We start from the raw sequence: 17,867 nt of genomic DNA, 5'->3' as shown, positions 1-17,867 counted from the left end.
TCCTTCTTCTGGAGCCAGTATAGAAGGATCAGGTGTAACGAGGCCACCAGGGAAAGACGGACACCCTGCCCGGAGCGACGCTGGCACCAGATCCACAGCTGGTGTGAACCCAGTGCAGCTCTCTTGACTGTTCAGCAGAGTTCAGCGGATTTACACTGGCCAGGGATCTGGCCCTGGGGAATTTTGGCCAAAACTTCCAACTCCCACAGTTCCAGTCCTGCCACTCCTGTGCTTCGCACACTCCAGTCTCCAGGGTGGCGCTTCCCGCTCCAAGACAAGCTGGCGGGGAGGGAGGGGGGAGCTCGGTCAACCGCCCTGTGCTGTTACGCAACCCCAGCTCCTGCAGATTGATGGCCCTTTGTACGTGGTCACGTGAGCCAGTGGCACGAGCCTTCCACTTTCCATATTTAGAATCGCTGGATCAGGGGAAAAAATGTATTTTTGGAGAGTTCCATTTGCTACGTCTCCAGATTCTGGGCTTTTTTTCTTCTTCTTCTTCTTCTTTTAAATGTGCCAAAGCCCCTTTCGTTTTAACGGAGCCCAGGACTCACCTGGGTGAACGGCCTCCAAGCAGCCGGGAGTGCTTCTGGCAGGCCCCGGTGCGATCGATCGAGTCTCTGGTGTTCTCAGGCACGGCTGGTTCCCGGTCCCCCACCCCCTTCGCGTGCCGCGGAAGGCCCTTGCCTAGGAAGCAGTGTGTGTGTGTATTTAAAGAGCCGTGTGAAACGTTCGTTCCAGCCTTTGTGCTGGGTTACCCAGCTCTTCCCCCGGTTTAACTCCTGCCAGCGTTTGCATGGGAACATGGAGCGGCAGCCTCACCACTAGCCTGTAGGAAGCAATCTTGCACCAGGGTGACCGAGGTTAGATCCCCTTGATGCGTCTCTTCTTGCAGTCCAGCCTCTCTCTAGAGCGCCACCCACAGGCGGAGAGGAGAGCTGGGCCTCACTGCCAGGAATGGCCAGTCCTCGGTCAGTCTGGGACGCAGGGAGAAGGAGTGTGGGTTGTGTGTTGGCTCCTCCTCGAAGAGAGATAGATAACAAGGAGGCTGGTGCTACGTTGCCTCGGTACCATTAGCTCCAGATGGGGAAACTGAGATTCAGGGAGGTGAGTCTCCCAAGGTCCCTGCTATAGCCGGGACTAGAACCCAGGTCTCCATCAGACGTCTGGCAGTGCTCTCACCGCTACGCCACACTGCCTTAGAAGGGTTATTGCTGGGCTGCTGCGTGCCCATCCCCTCCAGCGTGTGAGGCAGGGGGCTGGGAGAAGCGAGCTGCCCCAGGGAGAGAGCCGGCCTAGCCAGCGAGCAAGGGGACTTGGGGAGCAGCAGATTATGCTTATTTGCTGCAGTTCAGCCCCTGCTCTGCTGTTCTGTTAGCACAGCTGCCTCGGAGCAGATTGCAAGGGCCGGTCTAGCCCTCAGCAGGATCCACCTGCCTTTGGTGTTTGTCTCCTTCTCCGGCTCACTCGCTCTCTCTTCACCCAGCCGTTTCTTTTAGAAGTGATCCGAGGCGGCCGGCTTCAGACTCAGGGAGCCCCGGGGTGAGTTTTGGATCCTGGCAGTGCTTCAAGTGGACTGGAGCAGGTGTATCGGGGCAGAAGCCGGAAGCCCTGCGCCCGCAGCCGAATCTAACCCCCTGGCAGAGCCGGCTCAGTGCGAGCGCTCTCAAAACCTGCTGCTGGACTCACTCCGATAGGGTGACCAGATGTCCCAATTTTACAGGGACAGTCCCGATTTTAGGGTCTTTTTCTTATAAAGGCTCCTATTACACCCCCACCACCCCGATTTTTCACATTTGCTGTCTGGTCACCCTACATTCCGATAACAGTAACTCAGGCTTATAAACCCCGTCTTATAACCCATCTTTCCCAGAGAGGAAAAGCAGGCAGCTGGCACCAGATCCACAGCTGGTGTGAACCCAATGCAGCTCTCACCGGGCTGTGATATGGGACTGGTGCCCTCACCTTCCTGCCCTTAGGGAAAAGCCCTCTGCTCCCGAATCGAAAACGCTCCCCTTTCTATCAGCGTGTTGGCCTAGAGAATCCCACGCCATCGGGGGTGCTAACAGAACCCCACAGAGAGACTCTCCTCTCTTGGCTTCTGCAGGCAATCAGCTGCTTTCTAGAGACAGCTGTTTGGTGTCGTGCCTAACACAGACTTCTCCATAAGGGGGAGAGGAAACCCAACCAAACCCAAACACTTGAGGGGGAGATTCCCATGAGCCCTTCACTCTGCTCTCACCGAAGCCAACAGGAGTTAAACAAGTCGGGAAATTCCATCCACAGGGACCAGGCAGGTGAACGCAGAAAGGTGCTTTCTGTCTCTGCCTCTCCTTCGCACCCATCACAGGCATCTTGACTCCCAGATGCTCGTTGGAGAAGGGGTGGGTCCTCTGGTCATCGTTCCCAATGTTACCTAGCACAGTGGTCCTGATTCGTATGGGGCACAAGTCCCCTAACTCGCACCTTTTCTCTGCATGCTTGAAACCACGGTTGATTGGTTGGTTGATTTGCCAGCACGGCCGGCGTTTACCCGTAACGAGCCAACAGGCGAATGGCTACGGTGCGCGCGAATGCTGTCTACACGGGCCAGATCTGCAGGCACAGAATCAGCTCCCGGCTCGGCTGGCTGAATGGAGCCTGAACCACCTGTGCGAGGCCAGTGCGGGGGCAGAGGCTCGAGGTGGGTGGAGTAATTCGGCCTGCCTGCGCTGACTCTCCCGTGGGGAATTCTGTCCTGACCTGAAACGCCCCCGTTCTCCTGCGTGGAAGGAGACTTTTACTCATGAAGGAAGTGGTTGGAGGCCAGGCCTGCTCGTCAGGACTCCTGGGTTCCGTTACCAGCTCTGAAGCTGACTGGCCCTTGTGACTCTGGGGCTCCATCTCCCTGCGCCTAGGTCTGTGAAACTCACCTGGCGTCAGACAGCACCTCCAGCGACAGAGCGATAGACAGGCAAAGTAGCGCTGCCCCCAGACATGGCCGGGGATTCTATCCCCGCACGCCTGCGAGCCCGGGTGTGCCCCAGGCTGCCCTCTCTGCTTCCCCCTGCCCTGACCCCCAAGGAAATCAGCGGATTGTACAGCCCAGGAATGCTGCGCAGTGCACTGGTTTACACACAAACCCAGGCAAGCCTGTCTTTGTCCCAGACTGTGCGATAAAGGGTTGTGGTAAGATTAACTCCCCCTCACACCCTCTCTTCCTCTCTGCTACGGGCTCGGTTCGCCCTCCTCCCCCGGCACTCCCTCTCGTTTGCCCAGGGATGGCGTGAGAAGCATGTTGTCACAGTGCAGGGGGGTTCTTCAGGCCCTCCCCAGGGGACGCCGGAAAGTCTTTCTTGTGATTAACGTACTGGCCCGACTGCGGCAGTTTTCCAAAGCCGGAATATTATTGGCTGGTTTCATTCTTTGTCGGCGCTCAGCGCTTTCCTCGGCCACCATTTGGGGTAATGACTTGGGGATTCCCCGGGCTGTTTCGTGTTAGGCTGCTCAGAGAGTGTGGGACTGCAGGGTCCCGCTTCCTGAGACCCCCGAGATCCAGGGTGAGTGACTGCACGGCACGTGTGGCTGCAGGAAGTTAAAAAGATGTGGGATTCGTCTTTGTTTTAAACATAAGCTGCTTTGGAGAACTTTTTGTTCACAGCTAGTGGTGTCTAGTGGGTACAGCAAGGGACTCCGGACTCCTGGGTTCTTTCCCCAGGTTTGGGATGGGAATGTGGTCTAGGGGTAAGGGAAAGGGGCTGGGAGGTGAGACTCCTGTGTTTGCCCCAGCTCTGGGGAGGGAGTGTTGTCTAGGGGTTAGCGCAGGGAGCTGGGAGTCAGGACTGTTGTGTGCTCTGCTGCGGATCCATTGTGTGATCCTGGGGAAGTCCTTTCCCCGCCCATGCCTCGGCCCTTCTGTAAAACCAGGATAGTGTTTATCTGCAGTGCAGGGTAGTTTGTGAAGCTTAATTAATGTTCATAAAGCACCCCTCCCCCCACCAATTAGCGCTCTAGAAAATGCAAAGCGTTATTCCAGTGGAAAGATGCTACGCTTTAAAACAGCGAAAGGGAGGGCACCCAGCTCCCTCCCCCCCAGCTCCCTCCCCCCCCCCAGCTAAAGTGCTCAAGCGACAGCATCCCAGGAGCCCCATGGGCGAAGGACGCCTAGAAAGGCAGATAGAGATCGAAGGGGCAGCTGAAGGTGCCACCTGGCTAGGCCCGCACATTTAGGATGCAAAGGCCCCCAGGCCCCAGTGTTAAAGGCTGAGCTTCTCCTTGCATAAAGCTCAGGATATTTGGAGCTCTGGTCCCCACAGCCGGGAGAGGGAAAGCAGAACTGCTGGGGCCGTGCAATGGCAAACTCGAGTTGGTCCATTTCACAGGCTTACGCTGCCTTTCAGGCCCTGGTTTTGCTAGTGCCCATCGGCCACACCTAGGTGCTTCTCCCTTTGGTGGACCTGCTGCTGTTTACATCTGCTCTGAACTTGGCCCCGCGTCATTGCTTGGAAACCAGATTTGTTTCCCCCTCAAACACCCCCCCCCGGGTGCCATGGTGATAGGTGCATTGGAACACGTGCATCGGACTGCCGGCTCCAATCTGAAGGGGGTGGAAGAGTTGACCAGGGAGGCCTAGCCGGGGCATGTTCCGAAGGGGGAAATCCAGGCTGAATCCAGGTTACAAACTTCCCGGCGGTGAGATCTGCAATGTCTCAAAGGCAACGATGGAAAATCGCCCCCTGCCCATCCCTTGAGACCCTTTAGCCTGGAGACCGTGTTGCAGGGAATGGTTCTGGGCTAGCCCTGAGGAAGGACTCAGGGAGCGAACGGGCCTTTCCCACTTCTGTCTTCACTGGGTCCTTGCCCAGGGCATGTTTCAGATTGGAAAAGGAGCCACAGTTGAGTTCCCGAAGAACAGAACATCTGGAGCATGTCTCGGCGCCCCACGCGGTGCCCCACCCAGCTTCCTCGGAAGAGGCCAAACGGAATCTCTTAATGCTCCCTTGATTTGCGCTCTGGCTCCGCTGCTCAGCAGCAGCTCCCCAAACCCCCAGCCTGGGTCCCTTCGTCCATCTGCTGTAGCTTTCAGATGCAGCCTGGTTCTCCCACCAGCTCCCCTGCTCTCTGCTGCCATCTCGGGGCCACGCGTGGCCCCTGCAGGTCAAGCCAGTTTGTGGAAGTTTTGCTGGGGCCACTGTTCGGCAGGCAGCGTGGTGGGGTCGCTGAAGAGCTGACAAGCCCATCACAGCAAAGGGGAGGTCTGAGGGGGGCCAGATCTCCATGGGAGCTTGAATTAAGGGCAGACCCCCACCTCAGCCGCCTGAGAGGCCTGTCTCGTACGATGACGATTTTATTCCTTCAGTTGACGTCGTGTCTAGCAGCTCCTGTCATGGGCCGTGCTCGATGCTGCACAAACACAGAGCGAAAGACAGTCCCAGCCCCAAACAGCTTCCAAGCCCAGTATCTTAGCTAAGGATGGCAAAGCCTTGCGGCTCAGATTAGCGTTGGGGGTTGAAATTCCCTCCTCCTTCCCCTCCCCCTGTAGTACGAACCCTTCTGAGCCAGTATTCAGCCCCCAGCCCCAAATCACCTACAGCACCTGTCCCTTGCTGTTTTCCCCCGGCACCTTCCCCCCGAGTGCGGGAGCTGCTGTTCACAGGGACAGCTTTGGTAGCTCGCCTTGAGGTCCTTATTCCAGCCCTGGTGGCGTGTGCCTTTGGCAGGCCCCTTACTGTGGGTGGGAAGGTAGAATGATGCTGCCATGTGCTGGAGCTGGAGCAAGCCAGGCCAGGGGTCAGCTGTGAGGGGTTGGGTCTCTCGATCCCTGGGGTCCTGAGCAGGGCACCTGGCAGGAAGAAACAATGTGTTGGTTCTGAACCAGAATTGAGGCGTCGGATTGCACCCCGCTGATTTTGCCCGTGCTCAGCTCCAGAAGCCATGCTGCTGGCAGGCGAAGACCCTGCCAGTCTTACGCGGGTGCTGCTACGTGCTAGTGATTTCATTAAGCCTCAGCTGTCCTGGGTCTAATTCGGGATGCCCTGGTCTTGCAGGTGTTGCCCTGGTCTGGCTGGACGATGCAGCTGGTTCTGCACACTTGGTGCCAGCTGGGCATTTGGGATAGCTGGTGCCCATGTGGGACTGGTGATTAGGTTGGGTGGCTCAGCAGTATCTAGTCGCCCCAGAATGAATGCAGAGCAGGGTAAGGTCTGGCCATGGGAAGCTGGCAGCTATGGTGGGCACCGGGGCTGGGATGGACTCTGTCTCACCGCACCTGCTATAGCGCCAAGCGGATGAATCAATGCCTGCTAATCTGTTCTAATCATTTGTTATTTCAGATTCCTCCTAGTCTTCAGCTGCTTGGTGCTGTCCGTGTTCTCCACCATCCCAGAGCATCAGAAACTAGCCAACCAATGTCTGTTCATCCTGGTAAGGAGGGGACTTTAGAAACCTCTCTAACCTCATCTCCTAACTAGCCGTGTGCTCCCAGTTTTCACACCACGGCTATAGCCATGATGCCCTAGGGATTTCTTTCATGTCCCATTAGGAGTGGATGTGAACTGAGGCCAGTGTCAGCGTACAGGAGGGGAACTACGGTCTCTCCGACGCGCAGCAATTGCACCAGTTTAGCTCCAGGGATGATTTTAAATTTGTTCAACTTTTGCATGTGGACGCTCTTATCTGCTCACTTGAAACCTGGCTTTCCTTGCTGGTGTAACTTGCACGTGCGAATTACAAGTGACCTGGTGTGCCCAAGATCTGTGGCCCAGCTGGGGCTCGAGCCCAAGAGAACCCGCTCTGCAGCCTCCTCCCTTAGGCCGAGCTGCCACTGCTCTCATTGCGGCGAGATGTTTGCAGGAGTGAGTCGAAAGCAGCACCGTGTAGCTGCACAATCTCCTGGAGGATTTTTAAATGGAGACGCTCCAGTGGAATGTGTCTGGGAAGCCTATAGCCAAATGTACGGACATGCAAAAAAACAACGGGAAAGGGAGGGGGAAAGAAACCTAAAAAAAGCAACTTTCCCCCAAACTGTCAGAAACAGCTGACGCTGGATTTCTCCCGACTGTGATGGAGACTAAATTAGGAAGGTCCTTGTGACTTTCTCGCTAGTAAGCAAAATAGGGGCTGGTGTGTACAAAAGGTAGGAGGCAAAGCAGTACAATGCTGACAGCGGAGGAAAATTACCCATATATATTTAAGCTGGGCACATGCAGGGGGAGCAGGGCGGCTCCGAAAGGCTCCACAGTTGAGGGCTCCTGGCTCGTCTCCTTGACTTTCCCGTTGAGCAAGGAGGCGCGGAGAGGTTTGCTTAGCTGCTCAGCATTGAAGCTCCGGTTTCCTAAGGACCTGAGCCAAAACCCAGTGAAGTCCCTGGGAATCTCTGCATTGATTGGCATGGGTTTGAGGTTGGGCCCTGGTAAGGAGGGGACTTTATAAACCTCTCTATTCTGATCTCCTAGCTAGCCGGGTGCTCCCAGTTTCCCCCTCTTCTCACACCAGGGCTATAGCCACAGTGGCGTCGGGAATTCTTTCATGTCCCATTCACACTCTTTCTCCGAGAGGCCAGCACTTATCGCTCAAGAGTGACCCACAGATCATGTTTCTCCGAGGCCCCTGTGCAATCGGATCTGGGGTTTTGCTCTGGTCACGTTTCCAGCTCCCTCCAGCCAGAGATGTTCTAAAGAGAGGATCTCGCTGCTGCTGCTCAGTGGCTCCATTATCCAGCATTAACCCCGTGGAGTCCCTGTAAAAACTGCATGCTCTATGGCTGATTTCAGTCCACACTCGTGCTGAGGGTGCCTGAGAACCACCCGGGCAGGGGAAGACTTGAATCCAGCACCAAGCCTTGCAGCAAACACCCACGTCCTCCTCCTCCTGAGAGAGCCTTTGCTGCAAACCAGTGGGGCCGGCAGGGCTGGCCCTAGCACCGAGAGGGATCAGTTCTTTATGGGAAGGGATTTTAAATTTAGGAGGCAGGTCCCCAGGTCTCTCTGCCCTCTGCAGGCTCCTGTTTCTGGCTGCAAGGTCTGTTCAGGTTTGTCTAGCCGGGCAGGGTCACCTGGAGGATGCCTCTCCGCAAAGGGAGCGAGGAGCCAGCTGACCCCCTCAGGCGTGACTCAAATGAAGGTTCACACACAGTTCCAGAGACTTTTACAGGCAGCCGCACTCCGGGCCCTCCCAGATTAACGAACCCAGTCTCTCTCTCTCTCTCTCTCCCCTCCCCGGCAGGAGTTTGTCATGATTGTGGTGTTCGGCATGGAGTACATCATCCGCATCTGGGCAGCTGGCTGCTGCTGCCGTTACCGGGGCTGGCAGGGGCGGTTCCGCTTTGCCAGGAAACCCTTCTGCGTAATAGGTACGTGTTGGCAAGGAAAGCTGCCCGATGCACCCTGTGATCCTCCCCATGGGGAACCAGGGGTGCACCGCAGGGAATTGCTCTCTGCACCCATCTCTAGGTCTCCCTGGTTATCAAAGGAACTAGGGATGGGAAGGGCATCCTAGGTCTCTTCGGGGCTGCTTGGAGGCCATGGTGATGGGCACATCAGCAGAGCCTTGACACACAGGAGAGCCCCCTAGTCCAACTCCTTGCAAGCTCTCACGGTTACCAGGCCAGACAGCCCCATGGCACCCTCAGGAGCAAAGCCGAAAGGAGATGGGATCAGAATAGGTTATGCCCAGGGTTATGGAAGGACCCAAAAGGACGGAGGTGCCCAGGACTCTGCTGAATTTGGGAGCCTTAGGCTCCTTGGAAAATCCCGCCCTAAGAGTAAAGCGCCCCAAAATTCAACCCCCACCCCCTCAAATCAGGGTGCAGTGGGGGGCAGGGCTGGGGGGTGGGAGGGAGGGCAGGAAGGAGCAGAATCCAAATGTCCCCATCAGGGGCACCTGGATCCAGAACTTCTGGGAAGTCCAAGTTCAAGTCCACATTTTCCCCCAGCCTAGTTAAACGCTGTGTATGAGTGTCCTGCTCAGTGATGGGGTGCGGGGAGACCTCAGAGCGGCTGGAACCCAGGCCGCGTTTGGGGAAGGACCTGATGTGGATACTTCTCTGGACAGGGCCAGCTGGAAGTGGGGTGGAGCCTTTTCTCTGGGGCTCCTGGGGCTTATCCCAGTGTTTCGGGAGCTGGCAGCGGGTCTGGGTCGGGCCGAGTTCTAGAGAAGAGCAGTGGTTCTAGGACCTGACTGGGGCTACGATTTCAACTTGAAGTGGGCTTGAGGCGGGGGGGGGGTCCCGTTCCTGCCCCATCCGTGCCCCTTTGGGGTGGCGCCGGTCGCTGGTCGGGGGCAGGCAGGGAAGGGTGGGTGGCTTTGATCAATGTGATTGGAGGGACACAGGGTCACATCCGGATGGGGAGGGAGATGCAAAAGTGGAGAACTTCTGAAGAGGGCAGCGGGATGGTCCCCCTCCCCCAAACGCCTGGTGGAGAGAGCGTCTCCAGCCCAGAGACTAGAGTGAGGCACCATCGCTGCTGGCACTGTCCTGCGCTAAGTGACCAGGGCGAGGGGACCAGCCAAGGAGGATCTTCTTGATGGACCCAGTGGCCTTTCCCCTCACTCTGGGGTATTATCAGCTGTGCAGTCTGGGCTCTCGGAGGCTGAGCCACTTTCAAAGGGCAAATGGCCGTGCCAGGGCAGTCTGGGGAGAATGGAAACCTCAGGGCATATGCAGGGGGAGGGACCAGTGATAGACCCCCCCCCCGCCCCTGCTAGCCTCAGAAGCGGTCTGGGGAGATGTCTCCTTGGCAGATGTGATGCTCTGGGGTTGAGACCCATGCGAGCTCCTAGGCAGGTGGGCTGGGATGTATCCTGTGCTGGGCAAAGCTGGGATCATAGAATACCAGGGTTGGAAGGGACCTCAGGAGGGATCTAGTCCAACCCCTGCTCAAAGCAGGACCAATCCCCAGACAGATTTTTGCCCCAGATCCCTAAATGGTCCCTCAAGGATTGAACACACAAAGCTGGGTTGCTGTCCCTGCCACCCTGCTAGCTAGCTAACCCCCCATCCCTGCCACCCTGCTAGCCAGCTAACCCCCGTCCCTGCCACCCTGCTAGCCAGCTACCCCTCCCCTGTCCCTGCTGCCCTGCTAGCCAGCTACCCCTCCCCTGTCCCTGCCACCCTGCTAGCCAGCTAACCCCTCCCTGTCCCTGCCACCCTGCTAGCCAGCTAACCCCCGTCCCTGCCACCCTGCTAGCCAGCAAACCCCCATCCCTGCCACCCTGCTAGCCAGCTAACCCCCGTCCCTGCCACCCTGCTAGCCAGCTAACCCCTCGCCCATCTCCCTGTGCTCTGGGTCGCAGATTTCATCGTGTTCATCGCCTCGCTGGCCGTCATTGCCGCCGGCACGCAGGGGAACATCTTTGCCACCTCGGCGCTGCGCAGCATGCGCTTCCTGCAGATCCTGCGGATGGTGCGCATGGACCGCAGGGGGGGCACCTGGAAGCTCCTGGGCTCAGTGGTCTATGCCCACAGCAAGGTGAGCGGGAGGAGGGCGCTGGCCCGGGGGCAGGGCTGGGTTTCAGCGTCGGTGCCACGGGAGGCGGGCAGCGATAAAACAGGGCAGAGCTGGGCACAGCATGGACTGGTGCATCCAGCTTTGCCACTGCCACTCAATCCTGGCTGAGAGCCCCCTGCTCTACCCAGGCCTGGGCTCCCCATCGGCCTGACCTGCAGCACCCCTGCTAGTCCAGTGCTCCCCTCTTTAGCCCCGCACGGTGCAGATAGGTCTGGACTGGCTCCTTCTGTGGCCCCCGTGACTAGTATCTGAACACCTCACAGGCTTGAATGTATTTAACCTCACAGCAGGGCTATGAGTCCCATAGTCCCCAGGGGGAAACTGAGGCACAGAGTGACTTGTCCAAGATTGCACAAGGGCATCTATGGTAGAGTAGAGACTTGAGCCCAGCGCTCTCCCTAGTCCTAGGAGGGCACCCTCACCACTGAGCCATCCTTCCGCTCTTCCCCTGTTAACCTCCTACGTCTCCCCATTCATTTCGAAACTGACCCAGCCCCCCCGCGCCCCCATGGGCTCACCCCGTCAACCGCGCGGAACGTTCCCCTCCAGTCACTTAGCGCCGGCGGCCTCTCTGTGCCTCCCCAACGCGTGCGCAAGAGCCTTCTCCTCTGCAGCTGCTGCTGGGTGGGATCAGCGCCACGTTCCTGGTCCCTAGGAGCTCAGGCTGGCAGTCTGCCCACCCCCCTCCAGTGCTCCCTGCCATTGGATCCTCTCTGCCCCTTTGCCGGTAGCGAGTGGGGCGGCGTCCGACATCGCATTGGGTTGTGTCGTGTATTGGGCCTTCACCCCCCCTCACCCCCATCTTGGCTTCCGTCCCCTCCCCGTCTGCCCGTGGCAGGAGCTGATCACAGCCTGGTACATCGGCTTCCTGGTGCTCATCTTCGCCTCCTTCCTCGTCTACCTGGCCGAGAAAGACGCCAACACGGAGTTCGCCACCTACGCGGACTCGCTCTGGTGGGGCACAGTAAGTGTGGCTGCAGAGCCCCCCCTCCCACTGGGGGGGGGCGGCATGGGCTGGGGGGTGAGGGGGGGCGAGGAGAGCTCCGTCAAGGCCTCTCTGTGTTCTCTCCCCTCGCAGATCACGCTCACCACCATCGGCTACGGGGACAAGACCCCCAATACGTGGCTGGGCAGGGTGCTGGCGGCCGGCTTCGCGCTCCTGGGCATCTCCTTCTTTGCTCTGCCTGCCGTGAGTAGCCCCTCGCGGCATCCCGGTAACGCCCGGCGCTGCCGGGGGGAGGGAGAGCCAGGCCTCGGGACCCTAGGAGCTCAGGCTGGCCGCCGGGGCTGCCCCGGAGAGGGCAGACAGCTGGAAGTACCCTCCCCGCCTCCGTGCTCCTTAAAGGGTCACTGCCCGGTGGGTAAGACTCCAGAACAGACCCTGCCATGGAGATGTCACTGGTCGTTCTCGTCCTTCAGTTTCTTTTCACTTTCCTTCTTTTCTTTCCTCTCTTCCTTTCTACTTTTTCTTTTTGTCCCTTTTTTCCTCCTTCTGCCTCTCTCCCTCCCTTCCCTCCAGAGAAGAGCCCTGGGGGATGCCACTGGGGCAGGGACGGTGGCACCCCCTACCCCACCCTGCCCCAGTGTCTCCAGCGAGGGACTGCGGGCTCCCAGCTGATCTCTGGAGCTGCCAGGCCCCTGCGGGAGGAGAGATGGTCTGGCAGAGCCGGCAGAGTCCTACTTTGGGTGGGGGGGAGACCTCTTTGCTCCCTCCCTAAGAGTGGATCGTCCTGCTAGCCAGACGGGGTGTTGGCGAGTTTGGGCTCTGAGCGGTCTGTGCTCATGCCGGGGTGGCAGAGAGATGCTTCCTTAGGACCCCGCAGGCCTGTGGGGATCAGACTGTGTTGGGGCAGTTTGTCCAGCTGCCGCACGGGGCCAGGCAGGTTCTGGATCCTGTTTCATGCACACTGGCCCCTTTCTCCGGCAGGGGATTCTGGGCTCCGGCTTTGCCCTGAAAGTCCAGGAGCAGCATCGCCAGAAACACTTTGAGAAGAGGCGGACGCCGGCAGCGAACCTGATCCAGGTACCGTGGGACGCCCGCGCCTCTCCCTGGGGAAACCCCACCCTCCACCTCGGTCTGGAGTCACTCCACAGCTCTGCCGATGGCCCTCGAGCGCAGTCTGCAGGTCGCCCCCAGCTCCCCCCGTACAGCTCTGCCGATGCCCCTCGATCCGCACATGCGGCCTGGCCCCTCTGCTCTTCCAGACTTCCTCTCCCTGTATACACACAACTCCGCCAATGCCCCTCACTCTGAGCATTCAGCCCAGCACTGCCTGCGATCCCAATCTGGTGCCCCAGGCCCCCACACCTCTGCAGATCCCCCTCAGCCCAGGCTGCAGCTCCACAGCTCTCCCAGCCCTGCAGTCCGCCGTCTCTGCCCCGGCCGGTACGGCTCTGCAGATACCCCTCAATCTGCAGCCCCCCTGCTCTTCCAGCCTTGGGCTCTCCATGCACACAGCTCTGCCAGGGCCCCTCCGTCCGCATTTGCACACTTCAGCACATCTGACGTGTACCTTGGCGAGGGTCCGCCGTGCCTGTCGCCGAGCCCCCGCGCTTGTGGAGGGGGGGCCTGGCAAATCAGTCCCCTTGTCTAGATCAGCTTGCTAGAGAAGTGAAACTTTAGAATTCCTCCTTATCTCCCCAGTTCAGAGAACAGGCGCACAAAAGGAAGCCCCCGATGCCCCTCGTCTATCTGCAGCTGCCAGCCAGTCAGCTGGCCCCGGCTTTCACAGCTCCCCGGCCCTCTGAATGCAGCCCTGCTCCTCCTTTCATCTCGGCAGCGGGGAAGGAAAAAGCCTGACGTTAATTAATGGAGCTGGGCACGGGGCGAGACAAAGGGCCCCCGCCTGTCGCCCCGCAATACAAAGCAAGCGCCGGGACACGCCGCAACCCCCCCGCCCCAGTAACTCTGGCCATCGCTGCCCGGCATTCCTCAGGCGCTGATGTGCCGTGGGTGCAGATGGGAGGCCGCGAGGTCCCCAGTAAGGCTCCCCATTGTGATCGCTCCTTAATTAATGGCACCAGCTTCTTGGGAGTGTTACCTGAAGCCTCAGCGAGAGGCTAGCCTGGGGAGAAGAGCTTGAAACAGGCAGGTGCTGGGGGGCGGGTGAGAAGAACAGGGGGCCTGGTTCTCCACTCCAGCGACGCCAGTTTCACGTCAGCATGTCTGGCGCGGGCAGAGCTGCTGCGGGGGCTGTGCAGGGCCGCCCGGGCGATGTGGGGAGACACAAGTGGGGCAATTTGCCCCAGGCCCTGCAGGGGCCCCCACGAGAATATAGTATCTATAGTATAGCCCCCAAAATTGCTTTGCCCCAGCCCCCTGAGTCCTCTGGGAGGCCCTGCGGCTACGTCCTGTGCTGTCCCCAACTCATCCCCAGTGAAGCACCGGGAGAGCTTCCCACTGGCTCTGCTTTCCTAGCAGTCCCCGCAGTGCCCCCGGGAGGGAGCGGAATTTGCCCAACACTTGTATTATAATGACCAGGGTGATTCCACCCCCCACCCCCCTCTTTCCTGTGCTGCCCTCCGATTGGCTCAGGCACAAAACCCCCAAAAGGCCTCCGGCTCTGCGCTTGGTCCGTCTGATCTGAGCCAGTTCGACCGTTCCCCAGCCCACAGCCTGGGCGTCCGGCTGGGGCAGAGGCATTTGCCTCGTCCAAGGACAGGGGGTGCTAATGCACCCGATGCACCAGCAGCAGGAATGGGGTCTGTGGCTCCATGGGCTCCAGGTGGCAGCAGGAAGTGCTGACTCGCGGCCTGTGGCTGCTGTTTGCTGCTCGGGCAGAACTGGATCCCCGCACCGAGGTCTGTTCAAGGGAGGGGGTGGAGCTGGGAGTGAATTTTGATGCCCTCAGAGCTCAGAGGGCCTGTGGGGCCAAGCGCAGCTCAGGATGCCAGGATGAGAACTCCTGCCTGCAGCAGCCGACCTAGACCCCGCGTCATAGAGCAGGGTGCTGCGAGCTCCCACGTGCACAGCTGTGCCCAGCCACCTCTGGCCTGACCCTGCAGCATTCGCTACTATTCCAGTCCTGGGCTCCCCGTTCACTCACCCACCAACCCCTTAGCATCCCTTGGCACTGCCCTGCCAGTGCCCCTCGGTCCTGCCAACAGCACCTCGCCCTGCACTGCCAGTTCCTGCCGTCTCCTCCATGGACACCACCAGCTGTGCCGTGTCTACCACACCATCCCTCTCTCTCTGGTGCAGGCTGCCTGGCGCCTGTATTCGACAGACGGGAGCCGAGCCTACCTGACCGCCACCTGGTGTTACTATGACAGCATTCTCCCATCCTTCAGGTAGGCGCCACGCCACGCGGGTGACCACAGACCGAGTGCTGTGGGGGGAAGGGGAAAGGGTGGTCCCTGCCATCTAGCAGTCGTCTCCTCCGAGCGCAGTGGCGTATGCAGGGCTCTGAAGGTCAATTGCCTCCATGTCTGTTGAGGGCAGGTGGGAGCAGGATTCGGCCCTGCCCACTGGATGACCCAGCAGGGCTTAGGAGCTGCCTGGATGTGAGCAGCTTTGCCCCAGGAACTGGGTACGTAGCCTGGTGTTGCTCATCACCACCTGCCCTGCCAGCAGAGGTGGTGGAGATGCCTTGTGCTGCTGCAGAGGCTGGATTCCCATTGCTCTCCCCAGAAAAGCGCGGGGGGGGGTCACCGAGACAGGGTGCAGAATTATCCACCACGGGCATTGATGCAGGGAGAAGGACGAGTCCCGGGTTAGCTGATGGGGTTAACCCTTTCAGCGTCACGACAGATCAAAACTCCAGAGCCAGTGCACCCCGGTCGCTCCCTGGAGATGCAGTCTCTCTGGAGACGGCCGTGTGGGAGAACGCTGGAACCTCTGCGCCTTGACAAGTGGTCACGTGGCCGTGATGCTCAGCTGCACTTCCAGAGAGAGCAGTTTATCAGAGCGGGTGCCATCAGGCATGTATGCCACAGCCCACTAGGTTTAACGAGGCAAGACGCCGCAGGCTCACCCGAGCCATGTGCTGTGGGCGTCTAGCGGTCGAATTCCTTTTTGGGGAGGAGAGTGGGAAAGTGGGGCCCGGGATGATGGTTCCAGACTTCGAGGCACCCCTGGAGCTGAGATGTCAAACGCTGCAAGCCAGTGTCTGTTCTCCCCCGTTTACACTGGAGTCGAACGGGAGCCGTCCCGCATTGCTCTGGAGTAAACCGGGTGTAGGTGCGATCAGAACCGGGCTCAAGGCCCCTATGTTGGCTTGATGGTCCGAGACCTGAAACGCAGTCAGGCTGAGATTTCTGTTAACCCTTCCTGTGCCGGCCTGCCAGCCCATCGAATCTGTATACACAGCCCTGAGGACCAGAATTCCTTTGGGCAGGAATTAACTTAACTTAATGGTGGGGTGGGAGGGGGAGGAATAGGGGCTCTTAGGTTGCCAAATAAAGGTTTTGCAGTTAATAGTTTCCCCAGGATGGAGCCCCTTCTCATCAAGATGGGTTGGGAGCGGGAGGCGGAGCTGGACTTTCTATCCAGCCCATCCGTATAGGGCGAAATCAGCTTTGCTCTCCCGCATCGTCCTCTGTCTTCTGCAGAGCTAGCATCTATGGGGCGCTGGGGTGGGATGGAGCGGCTGCTAAAATTCCTGATTTCCTCCTCCATCATCCTCCATCGCCCCCAGGGGCCGCTTCCTTCGGAGACCGTCCATTCCAGCCCTGCCCGCTCTGTCTCTCTCCCCCCTCCCATAACGTTTCCCAGATAAGCTGGAGCCCTGCTGGTGATGGGACCGAAGTGGACGGATTCCTCTGGTGGCTGCTGTTGAAATTAGCCGGAGCCGGGAGGATTGCTCGGCGCTCTGAGACCTGGGCTTGACTGGCTGCAGGCCAGCCCCATGTGTCACCTGTGGGGAGGTGGGAGGGCAGATTAGGAAAGACAATGTCTGCGTAAGGGAGGAAGGAGGTGAAGACCCATGGACGCTGCCTCCCCTGTTAAATCGACCCACCTCCTTTGCTCTTTCCCCCTGCATCCCCTAGGAATACATTGTTGGAAGGGGAATCGTCGTTGCCCTGGATTGTCCCGTTGTGTCCATCCACCACGTATCTGTGTTGCTGGTCTGTACGGGGCAGGGTCTGGCTCTGTGTTGCCAGTTGTACAGTGCCAAGCGCACTGATATTAGGCACATAATGAAATGGCCCCACTTTACACCAGCATGTTGAGTCAGGGAAGGAAACATCCCCCCCGCCCCCGAGCTTGACTCCCTCCCTTTCTGCTGCTGACCATGGATTTAGGGTTTGTCTGCTTTGTCCTACAGTGGGTGGTTTTGTTTCTTTACTATGATCCTTGGTTTTATTTTACAAAGGCAGAGTTCTTAGCAGCCTGAAACACAAATCCCTCAATTCCCAGCAGCACCACGGCCCAGAAATTAACCCTGCCATCCGTTAGAATCCCCATTAGCTTCTCTGTCACTTCTGAGCCCGTCCCGTTCAGAAGACTGGCTAGTGTGGGGGCTGTTTTTAAAGTAAACAACAGCGGTGGAGCCCAGAGTTGGATCCAAACTTCCCCAGAAGTTCAGCATCTCCCAGGCATAGGCGTCGTTTAAAGGGGCCGGGGGAGGTGTTGTGTCCCCCACAACTGCAAGCTTCAGGCAGGCACAGAATTTGCTCCCCAACGTGAGGCCCCATTGGCCTGACTGGAGCTGCCCCCCCCAGATATAGAAGTTGAACTATCCCTACGCTCTCATGCTGTTTCGCAGTTTGAGAGAGATAGAATGGCCCTGTGACAGGATAGTTCAAGTCCCTGCTCTGCCACACACTTCCTGTGTGAGCTTTTGGCATGTCCCTTAGCTTCCCCGTGCCTCAGTTTCCCATCTCTGCCGTAGCACTGCAGTGTGGTGAGGATAAGTATCTGGAAGATTGGGAGGGACTCAAGTACCTAAGAGAGACAGCCCACAGAAGGAAGATGCAAAATGCTGCCAGGTCTGCCAGTCATTCAGTGACTGGCATTAAGCCACCCGGGGGCCTGACCAAAGCCCTTTCGAGATCAACGGGAGTCATTCCATTGATTTCAATGGGCTTTGGAGCAAGGCTAGAGTCTGTAACGTCAACTGTATCATGTTAAAACGAGATCTTGCCCTGCAAGCTCAGCGTTGTGCTCTAAGGTGCGTGATGCGCCCCCCACCCCCACCCCCCCGGCATAAACAGGGCCAGAATTCAACATCGGGTCAGTTGCAGGAGAGAGTATTAGAAACAGGGGGGCTGCCCCTCCGCTCCCCGACACTGGCTTTCCAGCAGTGCAGCTGCTTCTGATTTACAGCTGGGGTGAGCAAGAGGCGCATCAGGCCCGTTTGTTTCATTGCACGATTTACGTCTCTGTGCAAAGGGTCTTCTCAGACATGCAGCGAGAGCAACATGTCACGGTCTCTCTTGTAT

General features: G+C 58.6%; 1 protein-coding gene across 1 annotated transcript in view; it reads left to right on the top strand.

The window, feature by feature from the left end:
- KCNQ4 (potassium voltage-gated channel subfamily Q member 4) overlaps positions 1-17,867 on the top strand; it is a 76,441-nt gene that overhangs the window by 34,677 nt on the left and 23,897 nt on the right. Inside the window, exons 2-8 of the mRNA XM_044998134.1 lie at positions 6,309-6,399; positions 8,200-8,326; positions 10,270-10,445; positions 11,323-11,448; positions 11,563-11,673; positions 12,412-12,507; positions 14,686-14,774. Coding sequence (XP_044854069.1) covers positions 6,309-6,399; positions 8,200-8,326; positions 10,270-10,445; positions 11,323-11,448; positions 11,563-11,673; positions 12,412-12,507; positions 14,686-14,774 — 816 coding nt within the window. The remainder of the gene's footprint in view (positions 1-6,308; positions 6,400-8,199; positions 8,327-10,269; positions 10,446-11,322; positions 11,449-11,562; positions 11,674-12,411; positions 12,508-14,685; positions 14,775-17,867) is intronic.

This window comes from Mauremys mutica, chromosome 23 (genome assembly GCF_020497125.1).
Source record: "Mauremys mutica isolate MM-2020 ecotype Southern chromosome 23, ASM2049712v1, whole genome shotgun sequence".
NCBI classification, from domain to species: domain Eukaryota; kingdom Metazoa; phylum Chordata; order Testudines; family Geoemydidae; genus Mauremys; species Mauremys mutica.
This window is presented reverse-complemented; position numbering and strand designations above follow the sequence as displayed.